At 36.6% G+C, this 25,842-nt stretch overlaps 1 protein-coding gene across 1 annotated transcript in view; it reads left to right on the forward strand.

The window, feature by feature from the left end:
* Positions 1–25,842, forward strand: part of POC1B (POC1 centriolar protein B) — a 106,345-nt gene that overhangs the window by 33,911 nt on the left and 46,592 nt on the right. Inside the window, exons 5-9 of the mRNA XM_061206254.1 lie at positions 13,434–13,541; positions 13,672–13,787; positions 14,885–15,018; positions 17,098–17,166; positions 17,904–18,056. Coding sequence (XP_061062237.1) covers positions 13,434–13,541; positions 13,672–13,787; positions 14,885–15,018; positions 17,098–17,166; positions 17,904–18,056 — 580 coding nt within the window. The remainder of the gene's footprint in view (positions 1–13,433; positions 13,542–13,671; positions 13,788–14,884; positions 15,019–17,097; positions 17,167–17,903; positions 18,057–25,842) is intronic.

Genomic DNA, 25,842 nt, shown 5'->3' on the forward strand with positions numbered 1-25,842 from the left:
CAATTTTAAAGTCCTTGTCTGTTAATTCTAACATTTATGTCATATCTTGATCAAAATTTTTTGCTTCTTTATATTTTTTAAGTTTTTTGTTGTATGTACAAACATTGCTCAATGTTTGAGAGTATGAGTTACTCTATCATCTTCTAAAAAATGTTGAGTTTTGTTTTGGTAAACAATTAACTTTCTGCTGGCCTGGCTAGATTGTGTTGGATTTAGACTTTTTAGGGTGGATCCAGAGTGGCCTTTACTCTTGGGCTATAGTACTAGTGGACTTTCTAGGACCTCAGCTGAATGCCTGGAGTGTTCAGCCAAATCGGTTCAGAACTTGCACATCTCTCAGTACTGTGTAACCTCAGGAATCTTTGTTTGGCTCACAGTCTCCGTTGTTCTCTGCCGAGTCTTCTTGTCCTGTGCATTATCAGGTTTGACCAGAGACTCAGTGAGACGCCTAGGCAGATTTTGGGGGATTTCTGCTCTTCACAGGTCCTCTCACCTACCCTGCCCCCAAAATTCCAGCCCTTTAGCAGTTCTGAATTCTAATTGCTATTTCCTCTGCCCAGTGAGATTGCAGCTGTTTCCTTGGACTCTGCGTCCTTATGCCATGCCTGAAAATGCTCCCGGGTGGAAATCTGGGATGGATGTTGTGTTTATCTAATTTGTTTTCTATCTCTCAAGTTTCACAGCCCTGTGCTGTCTCTTGTCCAGTGCCTACAAACAATTGCTTCATGTATTTCGCTGAGTTGTATGATTGTTTATGGTAGGGAAGTAAGTCTGATAATCATTACTGCTCCTATCCAGAATGTGAAGTTTTTGCCAAAGGAATTTAGTGGAAACTGCCAAGCCAGTTTCAAAATTTGTACGGATGAGTTAAATGTGTGAGAATAGCCAAGAAAAAAATGACCAGAAAAAATTGGAAGAAACTTGTTTAACCAGCTCTCAGAACACAGTATAGAGCTATAGAAATTAAAGTGTGGTGATCATAGTACCACGTTAGCAAAATAGGTTATAGAAAGCTCAGATGCAGATCCATATATGTTTTCTGATAAATATGGCATTTCTAATCAGTGGGGAAATGGATGAATAGTTATTTAAAATGTTAATATTAAAGAGTTATTAAGCTCTATTTACAATAGCCAGGACATGGAAGCAACCTAAGTGTCCATCGACAGATGAATGGATAAAGAAGATGTGGCACATATATACAATGGAATATCACTCAGCCATAAAAAGAAACGAAATTGAATTATTTGTAGTGAGGTGGATGGACCAAGAGTCTGTCGTACAGAGTGAAGTGAGTCAGAAAGAGAAAAACAAATACTGTATGCTAACACATATATATGGAATCTAAAGAAAAATGGTTCTCAAGAACCTAGGGGCAGGACAGGAATAAAGATGCAGACGTAGAGAATGGACTTGAGGACATGGGGAGGGGGAAGGGTAAGCTGGGATGAAGTGAGAGATTGGCACGGACATATATACACTACCAAATGTAAAACAGGTAGCTAATGGGAAGCAGCCGTATAGCCCAGGGATATCATCTCGGTGCTTTGTGTCCACCTAGAAGGGTGGGATAGGGAGGGTGGGAGGGAGATGCAGGAGGGAAGCAATATGGGGATATAGGTATATGTATAGCTGATTCACTTTGTTATACAGCGGAAACTAACACAACAATGTAAAAGCAATTATACTTCAATAAAGATGTTAAAAAAAGATAATATTAAATAGTTATTTAATATATTAAAATAGTTGTTTAGATGTAGTTAAGATAATTATGTTTCTATTTGGAAAAATTTAAAGTCAGATCTATATTGCACACCACACATTTACAAAAATTGTAGATGAATTAAACAACTAAACATTAAAAATAGTCTAAGTGATACTGCTTTTCCTTCCAATGCATGGACAGCATATTTAAATGAATGTAGAGGGTCAACAGAGCAATTATTTCTCCCTTAAGTATTTGAATTTTAAATGTGCCATGGACTTAAGTAATTAAAATTCTGTGTCTCTCTCTGGGCCTAGTACTTATTATGAGTTTGTCCCTGGAGTCCAGACCTACTCCATGTGGCACAGAGATGGTGCCCATTAGTGTAAGAAAAGATGAGTAGCTATGTTTTCTGGACTAACTATCGTTTATGATCATACATCTTGATTCACAGAAATATTTCATATTTTTAAGATATGTCATCTATTGGGAGATATATTCATGCTTTAAAAATATAAATTACTCTAGTCTTTTTAGAAATCAATTTGCAAAATATATCAGGAGTCTTTGTTGCAGTGAGTCCACAACTGTAAATCTATCCTAAATAAATACCTTTTTGTATTTAAAGGAAAAAGCTTTGTATTTAAAGATATTGCTTTCAGTGTAATTTATAATGATGAGAAACTGGAAATAACCAAGTTTTCCAAATAAAGAAAGCTGGTTAAAAAAATTTAGATTATTATTTACCCATTAAAAGGAGAATATATGTAAGTAGTGACATAAAAACATGTTTATGTGTGGGGTAAGAAGGGCAAAATTCAGAACTCATGATTATAATAGAGAAGACCTGTACATGAACAAAAGATAAAGCACCTACATACATAAAATATTACATGATTTTGTTTGGGTGATGGCACTGTGGACTTTTTTTACTTACTATATTTCCCAGTTTTTTTAAACAAGCAATTTGTCTTTAACGAGTAATGAAGAAAACATGTATCATTTGAAATATCTACATATGCGGGTTGAGAAATATTTATTTTTAGTGGCAGATGAATTTTTCTAAAAGTTCAAATTGTTATAATCCTGTATTTTAAAAAATAATGTGTGTTGTGGGATAACTTATGTTTCTTTGGGTGTCCTCAGGCAAAAAAAAGTAGCGGCTAATGAACGACTTTTCCAACTTTGTTTTTCTAGCATTAATTTTAGGGGGAAAATCTGACCTTAGTTTTCAGTGTTTGGTAGTGTTACAAGTGATCTTTGATCATCTGAATTGCAAAGATTTTTCTTTATTGCAGTAAACTATATATAATATAAAATTTACCATTTAACCACTTTCAAGTATACAGTTCAATGACATTAAGTACGTTTACGTTGTGCAAATAATTGCAAAGATTTTAAACATCAGCTTTCATTGGCTGATGAAAATCCCCTTGAAAAGTTTTTTAATGCCCTACATATTTACTGAGGACCTACTCAGTACCATATACTGTGCCTGGGGATACAGCAGTGAGTGAATAAGACAGATGTTGTTTCTCTCTTCTTGGAGTTTACATTCTCTTAGGGAAGCAAACAGAATAATTGGTTGTAAGTGTGACTGTGAGCTACTCTAAGATGCATACTGGAGAGCAGACCTACTGGGGGGAGGAGTTCAGGAAAGCTTTTCCTGAGGAAGTGACCCTGAGCAGAGACTTGAAGGATGAGTAAAATCCCCTTAGGTATTTAAAACTAGATAAAGAGTAGGGAGCGGTGTTTGAAGCAAAGGGAACAGCATGTGAGGGAACACCTGAGGCAAGAGAAAGACCCGAGAGAAGAGGGGTGTGGTGCCAGGAAGAGTAAGGTGATGGAGATGAAGAGACAGGAGGGCAGATCCTGGAGGACCCGGGAAGCAGTGGTAAGGGTGTCACTTTTTCCCAAGGGAAATGTGAAACCACTGAAAGGTTTTAATCAGAAAAAATTTATTTAAGATTTAAAGATCAATTTTATTGATTGTGGAGAATGGAATGTCAGCAGGGCCTGTTATGGTTGGAAGAGAAAGGGCCTGATAATGGATTGGAACGTGGCAGCAAGTGGAGGAGAAAGAAATCAAGCTTGACTCCTAGGTTTCTGTCTTGAGAAACCACTTACTGAGAAAAGGAACGCTGGAGGAGCAGTTCGGGGAGGAAGATAATGAGTTCAGGTTGGGACAAGTTCAGAGTCAGAGGTGCCTGCAGGATATCCAAGAGGAAACGCTTAGTAGGCAGTTGTACTTATGGGTGGAAATCCCGGGAGAGGAGTCTGGGCGTGTAAATGGTAAATGACCCAGCAATAATTAGCATGTTTCATGGCATACTTAAATCTTCTTATGTCTCTTTCGTCTGCTTTTTGTCTCTCAGCAGTTACAGGAATGAATCCTGTTACTGCGATCAACAGACGGTTTCTCCTCTAATGCTGACCAACACTTAAAAAGCATAACCGTTCTGCTTATTGCCTTGAACTCCACCTTCACTATGTAAACCCAAAATCCCATCAAAGCAAACTCTGAGACTGCCAATTTTTTTTTTTTTTTTTTAATGAGTCTATGGAAGTTTTAGGCCTGAATGCAATCCAGAATTTCTCATTATCCAAATAGAAAATGGTGGCCAGAGTGGTTATGAGTTTCACAAGGTTACATAGCTGGGCAGTTGCAAAATTGGCTTTAGAATTCAGGACTCTGTACTGACTGGGCAGTCTTATTTTCACTGCTTTTTACTGCTTTCCCCTCCTATTGAATAGCTGCTGGCTTCAGAGTACCACTTACTAATGATTTGTTTCTTAAGGGACATGGAACAGTGCCTACTCTGGTCTCAGAGCCCTGAGGGCCAGAAATGTAGGGTTGGTTGTTTTTTTGTTTTTTTTTTTGGAGAATATTTTTCTTTCTGTATTTCCTTCATTCTTTCCTTCTCTCCCACTATTCCCTTTCTATCCTCCCTTATTTTTAATTTCTTTTCTTTTTTTTACCCTACCCCTGCCCCCAGAGTTGGAGCTGGTGAGTGTGGCTGACATTGGATGCTAAATAGATATCCTTCAGCCCCTGGAGTCCAGGTTGGTCCTCAGGGACAATATCTAGTTCCTAAATGTGGCGTATCTAACTCCCAAATTAGTCTTCTGTGTCCTCCTCCTGTTTGGAGGGCTGACGGTTGAGTCACAAGCTCTCATCTCAGAAGGCTTAGCCCTTCCTCCATGCAGCTGAGTGTCTGGCAGGGGCTGTGTGCCCTTGTTCCTCCCCCACCAGCTTTATTAAGATATAATTGACATATAGCCTTGTATAAGCGTAAGGTGTACAATGTGGTGATTTGATACATGCATGTATATATTGTGTTTTTATAGACTATTTAGTCTAATGATAAGAAATAGCCAAATGAAAATTTTGATTTCTTATGAAAGCACTTTAAAACTTCTCAGGGTTCATGGACCTGTTTGGCTCGCTAATGAACGAATAACTCAGTGACTGTACTTATGGACATATAATTTTATATATAGTTTCAGGAACTCCATAGATTCAAAGTTAAAGAACTCCTGTTACATAACTTGGGCTACTCTCAAGGACATGTGAACCAGTTTTTCTAGAAAAAAGTTCAAGAATTCCCTCATTTTCTCCAAAGAGTACCAGTGCATTTTACGGGCTTGAATAGGAAGCAGTTAACTTCTCAGATGCCTTACAGACAGCTCACGTCTGCCGACCCATTAGTCACTGTTGACTAATGTGACATCCGTCTTCTTGACACACTTGCTGGAAGTTTTAAAAGGTGGTTAGGTGGTACTGAATTAGAGTGTTGTGTTTTGTTAGAAATTTTTTTAATGTCTTGATAGAAATTTTGTATTCTCTTAATTCTTCAAATTAATAACCCCATTAGATGTTGTTTGAGCCCTGACAAAAAAAGGACTATCCTTTCCTGATCAAAGTCAGGGCAAAGAGAAGCCTGTTTTGTTGGCGCGAACCTATTTCTGATGTATCTAATTAAAAATAAAAGGGAGGAGAAGATACAAACCGCCATCCTCACTTTCAACCCCTCCAAAGGCGAGAAGAGCCGACAGAGAGTTTATGCGGGGATTATACACAGTGTCCAGAGCAAGTGAGAGGCCCTAACCCTGAGCCCCGCTTTGGTCGTGCAGAGGGGGGAGGTAGAAACGCCCCCGTCAGGCACCGCCTTCTTTCATCCCAGTCGACTCCTCCACTCCCTGCTTATCTGAGGTTCACATTCCCTTCATTTCTCTAGTGCTGGGGAAATTTCTCCCAGGCTATGGCCCCTCCTGCTCAGGATGAATTTCTGGCTGGTCAAGATACCTTCTTTTCCTTATTCACAAGTTTCTTTAAAATCCTGTTTCTTCTGTGGAGCTTCTGGTAACTAATTGGCACCTTTTTGTTACCAACTCTGTTCTTACCATTATCTAAAGTTATATTATTTGTGTGCCTTCCCTCCTTCCTAGTATGAAAGCCTCATGAGAGTAGGGGTCTTAGCAGTCTCCTTCACCGTGGTATTCCTATTACCCAGGCCAGTGCCCAGTGCCTGGTTCTGGCAGGTGCTCAGTAAATATTCGAAGGAGCCAATGAATGACTGTCTTCCCCATAAACTCCTCAAGGACACTGATCGGGTATGGCAGCAGACACACAGATTTTTATTAAAGGATTGTCTGGTGGTCAGCCTATCAGGCAGAGCCCAGCCATATAGCCTCCTAAGAGCATTGCCTGTGGTTTTTCTCTACTTTAGAACTTTCTGTGGTTACACAAGCCACACAGAACTTCCTGTGCTGTACTTTGGCCAGTAAAAGAAACTTTCCTTTCTGTCAGAGACTTAAACAGAGTGGCTGAGAGATTTGGCTCTGGAGCCAGACTGCCTAGTTCACATCTTCCTGGCTGTGTGACTGGCAGTTACTGATCCTTTATGTGCCTTGGTTTATTCATCTGTAAATTGAGGCCGGCAATAGCAATTGTTTTGTAGGGTTATTCTGAGGATTAAATGAGTTGCTACAGGTAAAGTGTTAAGAACCATTCTAGGACACAGATGCTCAGTAAATGTTGGCAGGATAATGATGATGATGGTGGTGGTGGTGGTATTTGGACAATAATGTCATAGAATGAGTATATTTGTACTTTGTTTTTAACCTAATCCTTCCATTCTATTACATTTTTTCATCATTGCTTTCTTAAAATGTCAGAATCAACTCATCTCCTAGAAATATTCTTATCATTTAGAATGCTAACATTAAATAATTTTTTTAAAATGTAGCTTATTAATAAACACAATTTGATTTCTTACATTAGTTCTTTACAATTACTATGCAAAGTTTATTTTCATGGGGATACTGTATAGGTTTTTCTTCCCCAGTGTCTGTACAAAATAAGTTACATCTATTTGGAGCATTTCTGTAAAACTGTCTTTCATATTTGAATCTTCCTCACATATTTTCCTAAAGGAAAAGATTAATAAAATATTATTATAAAATCAAGCTGAACTGCCCAGTGTGGAAGATATTTCCTTGCAAGGTTATTTTCTTGAATTTTTAAAAACTATTTCACATAGAACTTAATTATGCATCTATGTTGCTTTTAAAATATGGTGAATTCATAAATTCCAGATTGAAAGTTTCTGTTAGGAAGAATTATTTTTAGGCCAACCTTAAGAATGGGAGGGGCAGGGGAGGGGACAGTGAGAAAACAAAAAGAAAAACCTTCACTTATAATCCACACCCTTAGTTAATGACTTTTATAGTAATCTGGGCAGAGAGGGAAACTACAAATAAAATTGAAACATAATTGGTCTATGACCTAAATCTGTCTTTTTTGGTTTTTGTTATTGCTAAAATATTAATAGCAAAATTACTGTTCATAGTTTCTTTTTTTTTTAATTGTTGAATTTTATTTAATTTATTTTTTTTATACAGCAGATTCTATTAGTCATCAATTTTATACACATCAGTGTATACATGTCAATCCCAATCGCCCAATTCAGCACACCACCACCACCCCCCCCACCGCCGCTTTCCCCCCTTGGTGTCCATACGTTTGTTCTCTACATCTGTGTCTCAATTTCTGCCCTGCAAACCGGTTCATCTGTACCATTTTTCTAGGTTCCACATACATGCGTTAATATACGATATTTGTTTTTCTCTTCCTGACTTACTTCACTCTGTATGACAGTCATTAGATCCATCCACGTCTCTACAAATGACCCAATTTCATTCCTTTTTATGGCTGAGTAATATTCCATTGTGTATATGTACCACAACTTCTTTATCCATTTGTCTGTCGATGGGCATTTAGGTTGCTTCCATGACCTGGCTACTGTAAATAGTGCTGCAATGAACATTGGGGTGCATGTGTCTTTTTGAATTATGGTTTTCTCTGGGTATATGCCCAGTAGTGGGATTGCTGGATCATATGGTAATTCTATTTTTAGTTTTTTAAGGAACCTCCATACTGTTCTGCATAGTGGCTGTATCAATTTACATTCCCACCAACAGTGCAAGAGGGTTCCCTTTTGTCCACACCCTCTCCAGCATTTGTTGTTTGTAGATTTTCTGATGATGCCCATTCTAACTGGTGTGAGGTGATACCTCATTGTAATTTTGATTTGCATTTCTCTAATAATTAGTGATGTTGACAGCTTTTCGTGTGCTTCTTGGCCATCTGTATGTTTTCTTTGGAGAAATGTCTATTTAGGTCTTCTGCCCATTTTTGGATTGGGTTCTTTGTTTTTTTAATATTCAGCTGCATGAGCTGTTTATACATTTTGGATATTAATCCTTTGTCCGTTGATTCATTTGCAAATATTTTCTCCCATTCTGAGGGTTGTCTTTTCGTCTTGTTTATGGTTTCCTTTGCTGTGCAAAAGCTTTGAAGTTTCATTAGGTCCCATTTGTTTATTTGTGTTTTTATTTCCATTACTCTAGGAGGTAGAGAACAAAAGATCTTGCTGTGATTTATGTCAAAGAGTATTCTTCCTATATTTTCCTCTAAGAGTTTTATAGTGTCCGGTCTTACATTTTGGTCTCGAATCCATTTTGAGTTTATTTTTGTGTATGGTGTTAGGGAGTGTTCTAATTTCATTCTTTTACATGTTGCTGTCCAGTTTTCCCAGCACCACTTATTGAAGAGACTGTCTTTTCTCCATTGTATATCTTTTCCTCCTTTGTCATAGATTAATTGACCATAGGTGCGTGGGTTTATCTCTGGGCTTTCTATCCTGTTCCATTGATCTATGTTCCTGCTTTTGTGCCAGTACCATATTGTCTTGATTACTGTAGCTTTGTAGTATAGTCTGAAGTCAGGGAGTCTGATTCCTCCAGCTCCGTTTTTTTCCCTCAAGACTGCTTTGGCTATTCGGGGTCTTTTGTGTCTCCATACAAATTTTAAGATTTTTTTGTTCTAGTTCCCTAAAAAATGCCATTGGTAATTTGAGAGGGATGGCATTGAATCTGTAGATTGCTTTGGGTAGTATAGTCATTTTCACAATATTGATTCTTCCAATCCAAGAACATGGTATATCTCTCCATCTGTTGGTATCATCTTTAATTTCTTTCATCAGTGTCTTAGAGTTTTCTGCATACAGGTCTTTTGTCTCCCTAGGTAGGTTTATTCCTAGGTATTTTATTCTTTTTGTTACAATGGTAAATGGGAGTGTTTCCTTAATTCCTCTTTCAGATTTTTCATCATTAGTGTATAGGAATGCAAGAGATTTCTGTGCATTAATTTTGTATCCTGCAACTTTACCAAATTCATTGATTAGCTCTAGCAGTTTTCTGGTGGCATCTTGAGGACTCTCTATGTATAGTATCATGTCATCTGCAAACAGTGACAGTTTTACTTCTTCTTCTCCAATTTGTATTCCTTTTATTTCTTTTTCTTCTCTGATTGCCGTGGCTAGGACTTCCAAAACTACATTGAATAATAATGGTGAGAGTGGACATCCTTGTCATGTTCCTGATCTTAGAGGAAATGCTTTCAGTTTTTCACCATTGAGAATGATGTTTGCTGTGGGTTTTTCGTATATGGCCTTTACTATGTTGAGGTAGGTTCCCTCTATGCCCACTTTCTGGAGAGTTTTTATCATAAATGGGTGTTGAATTTTGTCAAAAGCTTTTTCTGCATCTATTGAGATGATCATATGGTTTTTATTCTTCAATTTGTTAATATGGTGTATCACATTGATTGATTTACGTATATTGAAGAATCCTTGCATCCCTGGGATAAGTCCCACTTGATCATGGTGTATGATCCTTTTAATGTGTTGTTGGATTCTGTTTGCTAGTATTTTGTTGAGGATTTTTGCATCTATATTCATCAGTGATATTGGTCTGTAATTTTCTTTTTTTGTAGTATCTTTGTCTGGTTTTGGTATCAGGGTGATGGTGGCCTCATAGAATGACTTTGGGAGTGTACCTTCGTCCGCAATTTTTTGGGAGAGTTTGAGAAGGATGGGTGTTAGCTCTTCTCTAAATGTTTGATAGAATTCACCTGTGAAGCCATCTGGTCCTGGACTTTAGTTTGTTGGAAGATTTTTAATCACAGTTTCCATTTCATTACTTGTAATTGTTCTGTTCATATTTTCTATTTCTTCCTGGTTCAGTCTTGGAAGGTTATACCTTTCTAAGAATTTGTCCATTTCTTCCAGGTTGTCCATTTTATTGGCATAGAGTTGCTTGTAGTAGTCTATTAGGGTGCTTTGTATTTCTGCGGTGTCTATTGTAACTTCTCCTTTTTCATTTCTAATTTTATTGATTTGAGTCCTCTCCCTCTTTTTCTTGATGAGTCTGGCCAATGGTTTATCAATTTTGTTTATCTTCTCAAAGAACCAGCTTTTAGTTTTATTGCTCTTTGCTATTGTTTTCTTTGTTTCTATTTCATTTATTTCTGCTCTGATCTTTATGATTTCTTTCCTTCTGCTAACTTTGGGTTTTGTTCGTTCTTCTTTCTCTAGTTCCTTTAGGTGTAACGTTAGATCGTTTATTTGAGATTTTTCTTGTTTCTTGAGGTAGGCTTGTATAGCTATAAACTTCCCTCTTAGAACTGCTTTTGCTGCATCCCATAGGTTTTGGATCTTCGTGTTTTCATTGTCATTTGTCTCTAGGTATTTTTTGATTTCCTCTTTGATTTCTTCAGTGATCTCTTGGTTATTTAGTAACATATTGTTTAGCCTCCATGTGTTTGTGTTTTTTACGTTTTTTTCCCTGTAATTGATTTCTAATCTCATAGCGTTGTGATCAGAAAAGATGCTTGATATGATTTCAATTTTCTTAAGTTTACTGAGGCTTGATTTGTGACCCGAGATGTGATCTATCCTGGAGAATGTTCCGTGCACACTTGAGAAGAAAATGTAATCTGCTGTTTTTGGATGGAATGTCCTATAAATATCAATTAAATCTATCTGGTCTGTTGTGTCATTTAAAGCTTCTGTTTCCTTATTTATTTTCATTTTGGATGATCTGTCCATTGGTGTAATTGAGGTGTTAAAGTCCCCCACAATTATTGTGTTACCGTCGATTTCCTCTTTTATAGCTGTTATCAGTTGCCTTATGTATTGAGGTGCTCCTATGTTGGGTGCATATATATTTATAATTGTTATATCTTCTTCTTGGATTGATCCCTTGATCATTATGTAGTGTCCTTCCTTGTCTCTTGTAACATTCTTTATTTTAAAGTCTATTTTATCTGATATGAGTATAGCTACTCCAGCTTTCTTTTGATTTCCCTTTGCATGGAATATCTTTTTCCATCCCCTCACTTTCAGTCTGTATGTGTCCCTAGGTCTGAAGTGGGTCTCTTAGAGGCAGCATATAGATGGGTCTTGTTTTTGTATCCATTCAGCAAGCCTGTGTGTTTTGGTTGGAGCATTTAATCCGTTCACGTTTAAGGTAATTATCAATATGTATGTTCCTATGACCATTTTCTTAATTGTTTTGGGTTTGTTTTTGTAGGCCCTTTTGTTCTCTTGTGTTTCCCACTTAGAGAAGTTCCTTTAGCATTTGTTGTAGAGCTGGTTTGGTGGTGCTGAATTCTCTTAGCTTTTGCTTGTCTGTAAAGCTTTTGATTTCTCCATCGAATCTTAATGAGATCCTTGCCGGGCAGAGTAATCTTGGTTGTAGGTTGTTCCCTTTCATCACTTTAAGTATATCATGCCACTCCCCTGTGGCTTGTAGAGTTTCTGCTGACAAATCAGCTGTTAACCTTACGGGAGTTCCGTTGTATGTTATTTGTCGTTTGTCCCTTGCTGCTTTCAATAATTTTTCTTTGTCTTTAATTTTTGCCACTTTGATTACTATGTGTCTCGGCGTGTTTCTCCTTGGGTTTATCCTGTATGGGACTCGCTGTGCTTCCTGGACTTGGGTGGCTATTTCCTTACCCATGTTAAAGAAGTTTTCAACTATAATCTCTTCAAATATTTTCTCTGGTCCTTTCTCTCTCTCTTCTCCTTCTCGGACCCCTATAATGTGAATGTTGTTGCGTTTAATGTTGTCCCAGAGGTCTCTTATGCTGTCTTCATTTCTTTTCATTCTTTTTTCTTTATTCTGTTCTGCAGCAGTGAATTCCACCATTCTGTCTTCCAGGTCACTTATCCGTTCTTCTGCCTCAGTTATTCTGCTATTGATTCCTTGTGGTGTAGTTTTCATTTCAGTTATTGTATTGTTCATCTCTGTTTGTTTGTTCTTTAATTCTTCTAGGTCTTTGTTAAACATTTCTTGCATCTTCTCGATCTTTGCCTCCATTCTTTTTCCGAGGTCCTGGATAATCTTCACTATCATTATCCTGAATTCTTTTTCTGGAAGATTGCCTATCTCCACTTCATTTAGTTGTTTTTCTGGGGTTTTATCTTTTTCCTTCATCTGGTACATAGCCCTCTGCCTTTTCATCTTGTCTATCTTTCTGTGAATGTGGTTTTTGTTCCGCAGGCTGCAGGATTGTAGTTCTTCTTGCTTCTGCTCCATAGTTTCTTAATAGTCTAAAATTTTTCATTTTCTTTTCAGCCTTCTGCTCTTCTATCTCCATTCTAAAAAGGCACTTAAGAGAGGAAAAGAACCTTGGAAAGGATTTTAAAGGGAAAGAGAGTATAAAAGCAGTAGACAAGATGTCTGAGAATTTTCTCATTTGTTTTTTAATGGGGCGTATGGATAAGAGGTGTGTCCGTGAAGGAACTTCAGTTTTGTATAAATGAGTTGTCCTATTTTCAGTCTGTTGGAGCTCTCTGGCCTCCCCAAATCCAGGAAGTTACAGGCTTGGGGAGTTGGTTCTTTTGTTGATGATAGCATTCAATTTTAATTCTCAACACACCAGTTCTTTTCTTACAAAAAGCCTCACTGCAGGTTTGGTAGGATGAGTAATAAATGCTCTCTTGGGTCCTATGGATAACACCGGAAAATGACAGTAGAAAGAAATAGAGAATACTTTTAAAAAACAAGGTACTTGGCTTGGAAGCAGTGCAGATCTCAGACAGAAACTACCATGAAACTGAATTATTTAAATATAAAAGAATAAAAGGTTAAAAGACTCTCGGTTAGTCTATATAGTATATTTTCATCTTTTTAATGGTCTATCAGTGTCATTTGCTGTGCTTATTTTTAGTTGGAAATGATGTTGGTAGCAGAATAGGAGTTTGCTGTGTGGTGTGCTAACACTGGCCTATGGTATTTAATATGTACATGTATGTCATCGTGGGAGTGGGGGTGATTGTCAGGAGCCTTCCACAAAAATTATCTTTCTTATGCTTTCCAGGTTTTCACCTGATGGAAGACTAATTGTGTCATGTAGTGAGGATAAAACTATTAAAATCTGGGATACCACAAATAAGCAATGTGTTAATAACTTCTCAGATTTTGTAGGGTAAGTCCATTCTCTTTTTGCATTTATATGGGTTAGTTTGCTAAGGAGACATTTAATTATTACAATTCAAATAAAGAAATGAGAGTAAAGAGAAACTGAAATAGTAGACCATCTTATTCTTTCCTCCTAGGTTTGCAAATTTTGTGGATTTTAACCCTAATGGTACATGCATAGCTTCAGCAGGTTCTGATCATACCGTGAAAATCTGGGATATAAGAGTGAACAAGTTACTCCAGCATTATCAAGGTAACAATTTCCATAACAAAATTCAGTTGTAAAATGGGCTCCTCTAGGAAGTTCTTACGCTGACAGACTATCCTTCTCAGTGTGGCTTGGCCCTCTTAATGAGAAAGATGGGCTGACTTTGAACTGACTAGAGAAGAGTTAGCCCCTATCAGCAGCATGGTCCAAGGAGCTGGAGTAGAGGCCAGCGTGCAGAAGGGGGTGGAGCGACCTTAAAAATGATGCCAGGGCTGTAAAAAAAAAAAAAAAAGAAAAGAAAAAAGGTTACTGTAAGATTTTCAAACTTTGATTATCTGCTTTGTATAAGAATCCAGGATAGAAATTGACACAGAAGGAGATACCTGAGCACAGATAGGTGTTATAACTGGTAGAAAACAACATCCTACTGTGCCCATATATTGAAGTTAAAAGAGAAATGAATTGATTTCTTAGTGTATATTAGATTTATATTAAATCCACATTTCCCTTTCTTAATAACTATAATGTAGCAGACACTGTGCTAAATCCTCACAACAGCCCTAAGAGGTATTACTATTACCTCCACTTTAAAGATAAGGAAACTGAGGCTTAAAGGGGCTAAGTTACTTGCTAAAATATTGATAGAACTGACATGGGACTTTCTGTTTATAAAGTACATTTTTATAAAATACAGTGATGAACAAACTTTTGATCGCTGTGTTATACTGCCTCCTATTGGAAGGAGGTTGTCCGGAAATGAATTCTCAAGCTGGCAAGACTGCCCTTCTCCAAATATATCTCCATACTCTTCACCCCTTGTCCCAAGCAACTAACTGGTTATTAAATTTAGTTTAAGGCTAAGATGTATACCTTATGTGAGCTGGTGGTAATCAATGGTTGCTTATATTGGTAATATATCTGAAGATTTTATAGTTATGTGTTTATTAAGATCATCCTTCCATGACACACTCTCATTTATAAAGCTATTCTGTCTCATGAGCTATGTGGAATTTTGGTTGCTGTGGAGACATTGCCCCTAATTGATTCTTGCTTTCAGCCTAGTATTGCTAATAGGGTAAAGGGACATCTCTAGAATTAAGAATTATTCTCTGAACTTTTTGCTTTAATTTTCTACAAATCAGTTCACAGCGGTGGAGTTAATTGTGTATCATTCCATCCTTCGGGTAACTATCTCATCACTGCTTCTTCAGATGGTATGCTTAAGATTCTGGACCTCTTAGAAGGAAGGCTCATATATACACTTCAAGGACATACGGTATGAACACTAAGATTTTTGCTTCTTAAATAATATATCTTTAAAAGTTTTGATCCATTTTATTATATGGCTTTATTATTTTTCCAAGTGTAGCACACATTGCTGCTATCAGAATGTTTTTTTTTTTTTTTGCTTCCAAGGCTATGTTTTTTATTTTTAAATAAATATTATTTTTTATCTTTAAATAAATATTATTTATTGTAATTCATGTCAAAATCAATGTGTATCTTTCAGTGGACATTAACTTAACCCTCTACTGCTATCTTCCTCAGTAAGTAGTATAGGTTTGATTGCTTAAATGGTGATGGATACATGTTTTTCTTACTTCTGATCTTTCCCCTCATGCGGAGGCTGTCCCACTAGCTTTGACCCTCTTAGCCTCCACACCCCCTCACTCTCTCCTTTCACTAATCTGATTGGCGAGTTTAGAAGGAGAAATTTGACAAGTCGAGCCCAATGCCCTCTACTCTTGGGAGCCTGTGCCTGTCCGTATGGTTTTCCTCTGATATTTGTTGTGGGGAGGCCTGCCCTTGTCCAGCCTTGCCTGTGACTGGGTACTCAAATCTGACTCATTCTGGGATTCAGTTCTAGAAAGCCCAGTTGCCCACAGATAAAGCCACCTTTTCTCTTTATAAGCCTTCATCAGTAAGAAAGAGAATATTTCTTTTGTCTTATTTTTCAATTGTTTTAGGAACCCAGTGGGGAAGTGGGGTGCTATTTATTGAGCCTATTCAATCACACACACACACACATATATACACTAGTATATAATGTACTAAAGAAAAACTTTTTAAGTGTAGAAACTATCCTTCCTTTCTGGGTAAATATTCAAACTTCTCTAAATTTTTTAGAATACATCCTCTTTTTTTTTTTTAATAAGATGTACTAGGTACTTCCTTTTAACCAAGTATAAGTTATTTATATCCAGAAATAGAATGGGTTTTGTGGTCTAAGGGAGAAGTTTTTTTTTCTGCCTTCATGTATCCTGCTGGACTTCCTGCTTGCTTTATCATTTGTTCTGCAGCTGTGTTAGAGTGAAGCAGAAATAGACACTAACCAGCTCAGATATATGTGTACCCATGGATTTAGGCTGGATGAACAACAAATAAAAGTGGCCAAGGATTAAAATATCCATGGAAGAAGGACAGAGTAATAGAAAAAAGATAAATAAAATAATTTAAGAGAAAAGCACTACACATGAAGATGGAATTTTTCAGTCTGGAGGTGAAGGTGTTTATGAGGCTATAATAACCTGAGTCTGTGGGATGGTCTACTTGAAAAATATAAGATGTTTTCCCCCCAAGATTTTCTTGCATAGATTAAGGACATATTAAAAACAAACAGTATACTAATATTTTTGAAATGAGGAATATTTACTCTTATCTTGACTGAAAATTGACCTAGAGGTCATGTTGTGACTGTGCCGGGTATAGTCTTGTCCAGCTCCACAGCCATTGCTCAATTTCGTGTTCCTGTTACCTCTCACCCAGATAGTTGCAGTAACTTCCTAACTGGCCTGCAACCATTTGTTCTGACTCCAACTCATCATTCTCACAATCGTGATGTCAATTTTCATCAATCATAGCTCTTCTATCCATGTCCTGCTCTTAAAACTTTGAGTGGCTCAATGTTGCCCACATGAAGGGAGAACTCGGCGAAGCCTGTTGTGGTCAGGAAATGAACTTTGTTCGTACAGCCTCATTCCCATCACCTACAGAATTATCATTCAGTTTCTGCTAGTGATTTGTTGAATAAAGAATCCAAAGCCAGAAAATCTTAACAGAAATTCTTACTAACTTACCTATGCACAAGCTTTTCTTTAAAGGGGAGAAAAGTGTACTTTCTCATTTTTATTAGTATCTCTTTTTTCATTTAGTATCATTTATAGATGTTTTCATGTAATTGGGTTGATTCTTTGATTCTCTTTGCCTGCATAAGTTGCTAACAGCTGGATATGTTCTCAAGACATTGCATAAATAGTCTGCATAAGTTAGGATGAAAAATTAATACTCACTGCCCTCTTGGCCATGAGAACACATTACCAAGTAATTTTTTCTTTTATCTCCCTTTATTTCTTAGGGGCCTGTCTTCACTGTTACATTTTCAAAAGGTGGAGAGCTGTTTACATCAGGAGGTGCAGATGCACAGGTTTGTAAATCTCTCAGCTCCCTCTTTGATTTGGTTAGGGGAATGGAATCTGAGACCTCAGCTAAGATTTGTACAACCAGCTAGTTTGTATATCTTAAGATGATTATCAATGAGTTTATATTTTAATTTAGTGCCAGGAAGTCTGCTATCTCATAGCTGAAATAGTGCCAGTTCTGATAGTTTTTGGAACTCCAATAGCAGTTATTTTCTTTTGCTCATCTTTACACTTAATTATAATACATAAAATTGACACTTACTGAATACCTAATATTGGTGTGGCCCTTTCACTTGAATTATTGCCTAATCTATTGTCTGTATGCCTTGTTTTTCAAATGTTGATTAAGCTCCTTGAGGATGGTAAAATTAAATTGTTTGTATAGCAAATCTGCATTTATTTGAAATGACCAAAAGTCATTCAGAGCCAGATTTATTGAATAAGGTGGACAGTAAAGCCAAAAACATGATTTTGGGCTGTGGGAAAAATAAAAGAGGATTTTAAGGTAATAAGTTATTTTCTTAATATGAATTTTAAACTGGACATAAAGGCAATTTGAAATGCTAAATCTCTCCCTATCACCTTTTTAAAAAAAAAGTGTTGAGATGTAATGTTGTCAGAATATATATCTAGCCTTCCTGACTATTTTGAGAGACAATTCTATATAGTCATCTTTTTAAAAATTTACTTCTACTGCTTGTACATGCAAATCAATAACTGCCAACCTGATTAATTTTTATAGGTCTTATTATGGAGGACTAACTTTGATGAACTGAATTGTAAAGATGTTATTAAAAGAAACCTCAAAAGATTACACTTTGATTCACCACCACATCTTCTCGATATCTACCCAAGGACACCACATCCCCAGGAGGGAAAAATTGAAACTGTTGAAGTGAGTACTTTGTGCATATTTGTCCTACCATTTGTTAAGTGTACACTTTGGGGCTATTGGTCAACTAGATGCTTGAAATTATACTTAATTAAATGAAACCTAGTCCTGCTTTAAAACAGCAGCACTTCAAGAAACAATTATTTTCACTAATAAAATAAAACTATAAATAAGGTAGTGTGTAATAGTACTAAAGTCTCTCATATTTGCTTCTTGAAGATTTAGAAATAAAACTTAAAAATTGTGTTAATAATAATGGAAATGAGGAATCAAATCTAAGACCTCTGATGACAGTAAAGTCTGAGCTGGCTTCATATTCTAGACATGTTTAGGGAGCTCATGTGATGGCTGTCATGAGAACAGGGCTGAAGGGCAAGAATTTTTAGAGCAGTTATTGAAATAGGTATCTTGAAGCCCTTTTACAGCAAAAAAATAAAAGGTCTTATGAACAGTAAAAAGAAGAGACTTAAGCATTAAACCTAATAGTTGAGACCATTTTACTGTTTGCCAACATATATTTTCAAGTATATAATTATCTATTTAGCTGTAAATTTTTGTTGGCAAGTTCCCTTAGGTCCTATAGATTTAAATGTTCTACTCTCTTCAAAGAAAAAAGTTCTGTCTTTGCTGGGTACTTTGCTGGTATTAGTCTATTTCTTTCCATTTTGCGTGATTTTTTTTTTTTTTTTTTTTTTTTTGCTGGCTTATGGGATCTTCATTCCCCAACCAGGGATTGAACCCGGGTCCACAGCAGTGAAAGCTCTGAATGCTAACCACTGGACTGCCAGGGAATTCCCATTGCATGATTCTTCTTAAGTTCTTTTTTCTCTCAGAAAGAGCAGATATCAGGAATCACTATTATCTGTTCGTCTGAATTTTTTTTCCAATCACTGGCAGAGTCTTTCTTTGCTTTTCAAGTAGATGTTTTAAAATTCTTAAGATATTATTCCTGAGTGGCAGTTCACAGCCACCTCCTGCTTGTTACTCATGCTGTGGTTCCAGACCCCCTTCTGTGGTCTCTGGGTCCCTTACCCCATGTCAGTTCTTTAATTTTGGTTTCCTTGGTCTTAGCCTTTTCTCTTACCTCAGGTATTTCTTTTAGTCTCAGGTTTTGTGTATGTGTGTGTGCATGTGCACGCATGTATAAATTTAAGTTTTTAAAACTTTTAACTCTTTTACACTGTTTTTTAGATTTTGTTTAATCTAGCCACATTTTGGGGATTTCTTTCCTTGTTTTTCAATGGTAGTGTTTATTTTCAGTTCTTTGCTATAATTTTTGTCCTCGCCAACTTCCGACCATCTTTCCAGACCTTCTAAATAAAGTGTTTACCGTTGTGCTTTACTACTTCTTCATGCCACTTACTGTATTATCATTTCCCCCTCTTTCATTTCTTTGAAAGAAAGAATGTAATGTGATTTGTGGTTCGCCACATTTTTGTTTCAGTTTCTACAATTATGGATGCATTTGTTGATCCCCTGTGATCCCATGCATTCACATCAAATATATGTGAAATATATTTTAACTTGAGTTTTCTTTTCTTGTTTTACCTAAGCTGGTTTTATTGACTCTTGGTGTTTTTTATTCTAGTATTTCTGTAGCTTAGCTGGGCCTGATCAGCAACATTGCTGCTGCCCTCTCATCCGCTTAGCCACCTACCTTTCCAGTGTGGTAGGTGACAGAGCTGCAGGCTGAGCCCAGGTCTCCTTACTCCTAATTCAGTTATACTTCCATGACATCACACTGCCTCAGCACTGGGGACTCAAGCCATTTTCTCTGTGATTTACTCTCAGCCCCAGCTCACTTAAGAGTGCTAGACTTTCTTTAAATTGTCAACAAGTTCTCTGAGTAGCTCTTCTCTGACAGTGCAGCCAGAAAGCAGTAAAACCAGCTGGCTTGCTTTCTGTGGCTAGGTCAAGATGACCCAGGCCATGCAGAGCCACTCTCAACCCATGTTTTTCACATATACCCTTTAAAAAGCTATTAAAAACTGGCTTTTCATCTTGGAGTTACACCTCAGTTACACTATACAGAATCTTGAACACTGTGACTGAATTACGTTTGTTGCCTTAAGAAAGTCAGCCTCTGTGTACAGTTTAAATTATCTGTACGCACTCATACATACTCACTGAATGGGGACTGAAATAAACTTATAGTAGCAACTGTAGTATCTATCATTTATCTACCACAAAAATTTTAGAAAATGGCACTTCTGAGAAAGTGAATGTCAGTTTCTAATCCTAAGGGATCAGAGACCAATTCATAAAGAGTCGTTATCCATTTCTTTCCCTTTTCTTAGTTACAGAAGATGATTGGGGGAACCAATGCTCTGTCTCCCTAAGCGTAAACAAGTAATTATGATTTACCACTCTAAATATGGCTTGTATACAGGACAGTGATGAGAGAAATGTCCTGAGAGAGTATACAGATTGTGCACATAGATATTCTCTACAACTCGACTTACTATTTTTATTTTTCATATTTACCAAAAGGCTTGGTTCTTACTAGATGCCAGTACGTAATAGAGAGTATTGAACATTTATTAAATATCAGTTACTACCTGGGCACTTTACATTTATTATCTGCTTAAGTATACAGTATGACTTAATATTTGTCAAAATTCAGATTTTGTGATATGAAATGCCAGAGATTTTATGATATAGGATTCTGCATATGAACAACCAACTGTTCATTTTTTTTTTCCCCTTAAAATCTCTTGTAATAAAGCAAGGGTGTAAAGTTTTCTGGGCAGAGAACGTCCTTAATATTATGAATAAATAATTATTAAATATCAAATTATTTTTTAAAGACTTTAATGTCTGTGAATCCCTCATAGAGCCAAAAGACTATAAATTTTTAAATATCATTTAGAATAGAATAGTATGAATCAGAAGTTGTACTGTGCTCGTTTAAGATTAGCAAATTTTACTTTGAAATACTAAATTTGATGGATTAGATTTTTTTTTCAAAGCTTTAGACAAGGTCAGCTTACATATGTTACTTTGGAAATATTTGGAAACTAGTAAACCTTTTTTTTTTTTTGAGGTCAGAATTCCTGATTAAAGGAATAAAAATGTATTATTAGAAGATGTGAAATAAATGGCATCTAAATGATCTAATTTCCCCAGCTTTCTCTTTTTACAGTAACCACGAGTGTTTCATTTCTGAGTTTGAAGTAACATAGCATTCCTATGATTTGTATTTTATTGTGTTTTCTGTGAGGCTTATTTGAATCACATATAATCTCAGTCTTCTGGGTGAAATTATTTGGCCTTTTGCAAAAGCCATCCATTTGCCAGCCTTAAAGTCATCACTTGTTTGAAGGTGGGGAATCCTGTGGAGTCTTAGACCTTGGGTACCAGCTGACTACAGATATAAATTACTAATTCCTACACAGATAGAGAGGGTGATAGCCAGATTGCTTTTAGAATAAATGAGAGAAGAAGGCCACATGAAAGAAGGCAGGAAGCATGAAATCCTTTCCCTTGCTGTGTCAGACCCCTCCTCTGTCCTTTCTGCTCATGTAACTGCGGAGCCTTTGTAACGCTCCTGGCCTGGGCACTCTGTCTTAATTAAAACATAAGAACAACTTCTTTCTATTTTGGTGGGAAAGAAGCCCACTTTTAAAACAAGGTATCTTAACCCTGCCTGCATTGCGCAATGGCACATCACTAATTCGTGCTGACTTTGTCTTCTTCAGACTGTCACGAGCTGGACTGCATAGTCCAGCCGCCCAGACAAAACCAAACTTTCCTTCTTGAAGGAGGAACTAACGTAATGTGTGTGCCTGACACTTTTCTCCAAGCAGTTCTCTACCCTTTTGCATATTTTGATGGGAAGACATAGAGCCATTCTAAGAGATGGTGGTAGATCTTGGTGACAGAAAGGCATCAAAATAGCTATTCTAGGAGAGTTGCCGAATATTGTAGGAAGGGGTAATGGTTAGTTTGTTAAAAAGAATTTATTATAAAATAATTGTTTTGATGGCTTCTAATTTTGTAATGGCCACTTGAGATTACCTTAATCTACACGTTGCATAGGAAATTCTGTATGACATTGATCACGAAGGAAAACTTCCTTTAACTTAACCAAATATTTATATAATGATATTTTATGGTAGTCCGGCCACGATTCATAGTTGAAAACTACAAGTGATCAATTTAAGTCTTGGAGTCTGAGATTGGGTTTTATCTCAACCTTCTATTAAGGTTGAAACATTATAATTTATGATTAAAAAAATGACCACTCCTTTATCAGTTTTGTATTTTAGTTCTAGCTGTGCTATATGTCTACACTGTTTTGGGCCTCAAAAACTGTTCTTCAGAGATTACATAATAATAAAAGCAGTAATAATAATAATATCTAACACATGCAACATTTTTCTAATAGCCTTACACAAATTGTCATTAAATCTTCCTTAAAACTCTATAAAGTAAGCACCATATTTATCCCATGAGAAATTGAGGCACATGTGAATTAAATCTTTTTTTTTTTAATTTTTAAATTTTATTTTATTTATTTTTTTTATACAGCAGGTTCTTAATAGTCATCAATTTTATACACATCAGTGTATACATGTCAATCCCAATCTCCCAATTCATCACACCACCATCCCCACACCCCCGCGGCTTTCCCCCCTTGGTTTCCATACGTTTGTTCTCTACATCTGTGTCTCAACTTCTGCCCTGCAAACCGGTTCATCTGTACCATTTTTCTAGGTTCCACATACATGCGTTAATATACGGTATTTGTTTTTCTCTTTCTGACTTACTTCACTCTGTATGACAGTCTCTAGATCCATCCATGTCTCAACAAATGACCCAATTTCGTTCCTTTTTATGGCTGAGTAATATTCCATTGTATATATGTACCACATCTTCTTTATCCATTCATCTGTCAACGGGCATTTAGGTTGCTTCCATGACCTGGCTACTGTAGATAGTGCTGCAATGAACATTGGGGTGCATGTGTCTTTTTGAATTATGGTTTTCTCTGGGTATATGCCCAGTAGTGGGATTGCTAGATCATATGGTAATTCTATTTTTAGTTTTTTAAGGAACCTCCATACTGTTCTCCATAGTGGCTGTATCAATTTACCTTCCCACCAAGAGTGCAAGAGGGTTCCCTTTTGTCCACACCCTCTCCAGCATTTGTTGTTTGTAGATTTTCTGATGATGCCCATTCTAACTGGTGTGAGGTGATACCTCATTGTAGTTTTGATTTGCATTTCTCTAATAATTAGTGATGTTGAACAGCTTTTCATGTGCTTCTTGGCCATCTGTATGTCTTCTTTGGAGAAATGACTATTTAGGTCTTCTGCCCATTTTTGGATTGGGTTGTTTGTTTCTTTAATATTGAGCTGCATGAGCTGTTTATATATTTTGGAGATTAATCCTTTGTCCGTTGATTCGTTTGCAAATATTTTCTCCCATTCTGAGGGTTGTCTTTTCGTCTTGTTTATGGTTTCCTTTGCTGTGCAAAAGCTTTGAAGTTTCATTAGGTCCCATTTGTTTTTTTTTGTTTTTATTTCCATTTCTCTAGGAGGTGGATCACAAAAGATCTTGCTGTGATTTATGTCAAAGAGTGTTCTGCCTATATTTTCCTCTAAGAGTTTTATAGTGTCCGGTCTTACATTTAGGTCTCCAATCCATTTTGAGTTTATTTTTGTGTATGGTGTTAGGGAGTGTTCCAATTTCATTCTTTTACATGTAGCTGTCCAGTTTTCCCAGCACCATTTATTGAAGAGACTCTCTTTTCTCCATTGTATATCCTTGCCTCCTTTGTCGTAGATTCATTGACCATAGGTGCATGGGTTTATCTCTGGGCTTTCTATCTTGCTCCATTGATCTGTGTTTCTGTTTTTGTGCCAGTACCATATTTTCTTGATTACTGTAGCTTTGTAGTATAGTCTGAAGTCAGGGAGTCTGATTCCTCCAGCTCCGTTTTTTTCCCTCAAGACTGCTTTGGCTATTCGGGGTCTTTTGTGTCTCCATACAAATTTTAAGATTTTTTGTTCCAGTTCCCTAAAAAATGCCATTGGTAATTTGATAGGGATGGCATTGAATCTGTAGATTGCTTTGGGTAGTATAGTCATTTTCACAATATTGATTCTTCCAATCCAAGAACATGGTATATCTCTCCATCTGTTGGTATCATCTTTAATTTCTTTCATCGGTGTCTTAGAGTTTTCTGCATACAGGTCTTTTGTCTCCCTAGGTAGGTTTATTCCTAGGTATTTTATTCTTTTTGTTGCAGTGGTAAATGGGAGTGTTTCCTTAATTTCTCTTTCAGATTTTTCATCATTAGTGTATAGGAATGCAAGAGATTTCTTTGCATTAATTTTGTGTCCTGCCACTTTACCAAATTCATTGATTAGCTCTAGTAGTTTTCTGGTGGGATCTTTAGGATTCTCTATGTATAGTATCATGTCATCTGCAAACAGTGACAGTTTTACTTCTTCTTTTCCAATTTGTATTCCTTTTATTTCTTTTTCTTCTCTGATTGCTGTGGCTAGGACTTCCAAAACTATGTTGAATAATAGTGGTGAGAGTGGACATCTTTGTCATGTTCCTGATCTTAGAGGAAATGCTTTCAGTTTTTCACCATTGAGAATGATGTTTGCTGTGGGTTTGTCGTATACGGCCTTTACTATGTTGAGGTAGGTTCCCTCTATGCCCACTTTCTGGAGAGTTTTTATCATAAATGGGTGTTGAATTTTGTCAAAAGCTTTTTCTACATCTATTGAGATGATCATATGGTTTTTATTCTTCGATTTGTTAATATGGTGTATCACATTGATTGATTTGCGTATATTGAAGAATCCTTGCATCCCTGGGATAAGTCCCACTTGATCATGGTGTATGATCCTTTTAATGTGTTGTTGGATTCTGTTTGCTAGTATTTTGTTGAGGATTTTTGCATCTATATTCATGAGTGATATTGGTCTGTAATTTTCTTTTTTTGTAGTATCTTTGTCTGGTTTTGGTATCAGGGTGATGGTGGCCTCATAGAATGAGTTTGGGAGTGTTCCTTCCTCCGCAGTTTTTTGGAAGAGTTTGAGAAGGATGGGTGTTAGCTCTTCTCTAAATGTTTGGTAGAATTCACCTGTGAAGCCGTCTGCTCCTGGACTTTTGTTTCTTGGAAGATTTTTAATCACAGTTTCAATTTCATTACTTGTGATTGTTCTGTTCATATTTTCTGTTTCTTCCTGGTTCAGTCTTGGAAGGTTATACCTTTCTAAGAATTTGTCCATTTCTTCCAGGTTGTCCCTTTTATTGGCATAGAGTTGCTTGTAGTAGTCTCTTAGTCTCTTAGGATGCTTTGTGTTTCTGTGGTGTCTGTTGTAACTTCTCCTTTTTCAGTTCTAATTTTATTGATTTGAGTCCTCTCCCTCTTTTTCTTGATGAGTCTGGCTAATGATTTATCAATTTTGTTTATCTTCTCAAAGAACCAGCTTTTAGTTTTATTGCTCTTTGCTATTGTTTTCTTTGTTTCTATTTCATTTATTTCTGCTCTGATCTTTATGATTTCTTTCCTTCTGCTAACTTTGGGTTTTGTTTGTTCTTCTTTCTCTAGTTCCTTTAGGTGTAACGTTAGATCATTTATTTGAGATTTTTCTTGTTTCTTGAGGTAGGCTTGTATAGCTATAAACTTCCCTCTTAGAACTGCTTTTGCTGCATCCCATAGGTTTTGGATCATCGTGTTTTCATTGTCATTTGTCTCTAGGTATTTTTTGGTTTCCTCTTTGATTTCTTCAGTGATCTCTTGGTTATTTAGTAACGTATTGTTTAG

Source organism: Eubalaena glacialis, chromosome 11, assembly GCF_028564815.1.
Source record: "Eubalaena glacialis isolate mEubGla1 chromosome 11, mEubGla1.1.hap2.+ XY, whole genome shotgun sequence".
Classification (NCBI taxonomy): Eukaryota; Metazoa; Chordata; class Mammalia; order Artiodactyla; family Balaenidae; genus Eubalaena; species Eubalaena glacialis.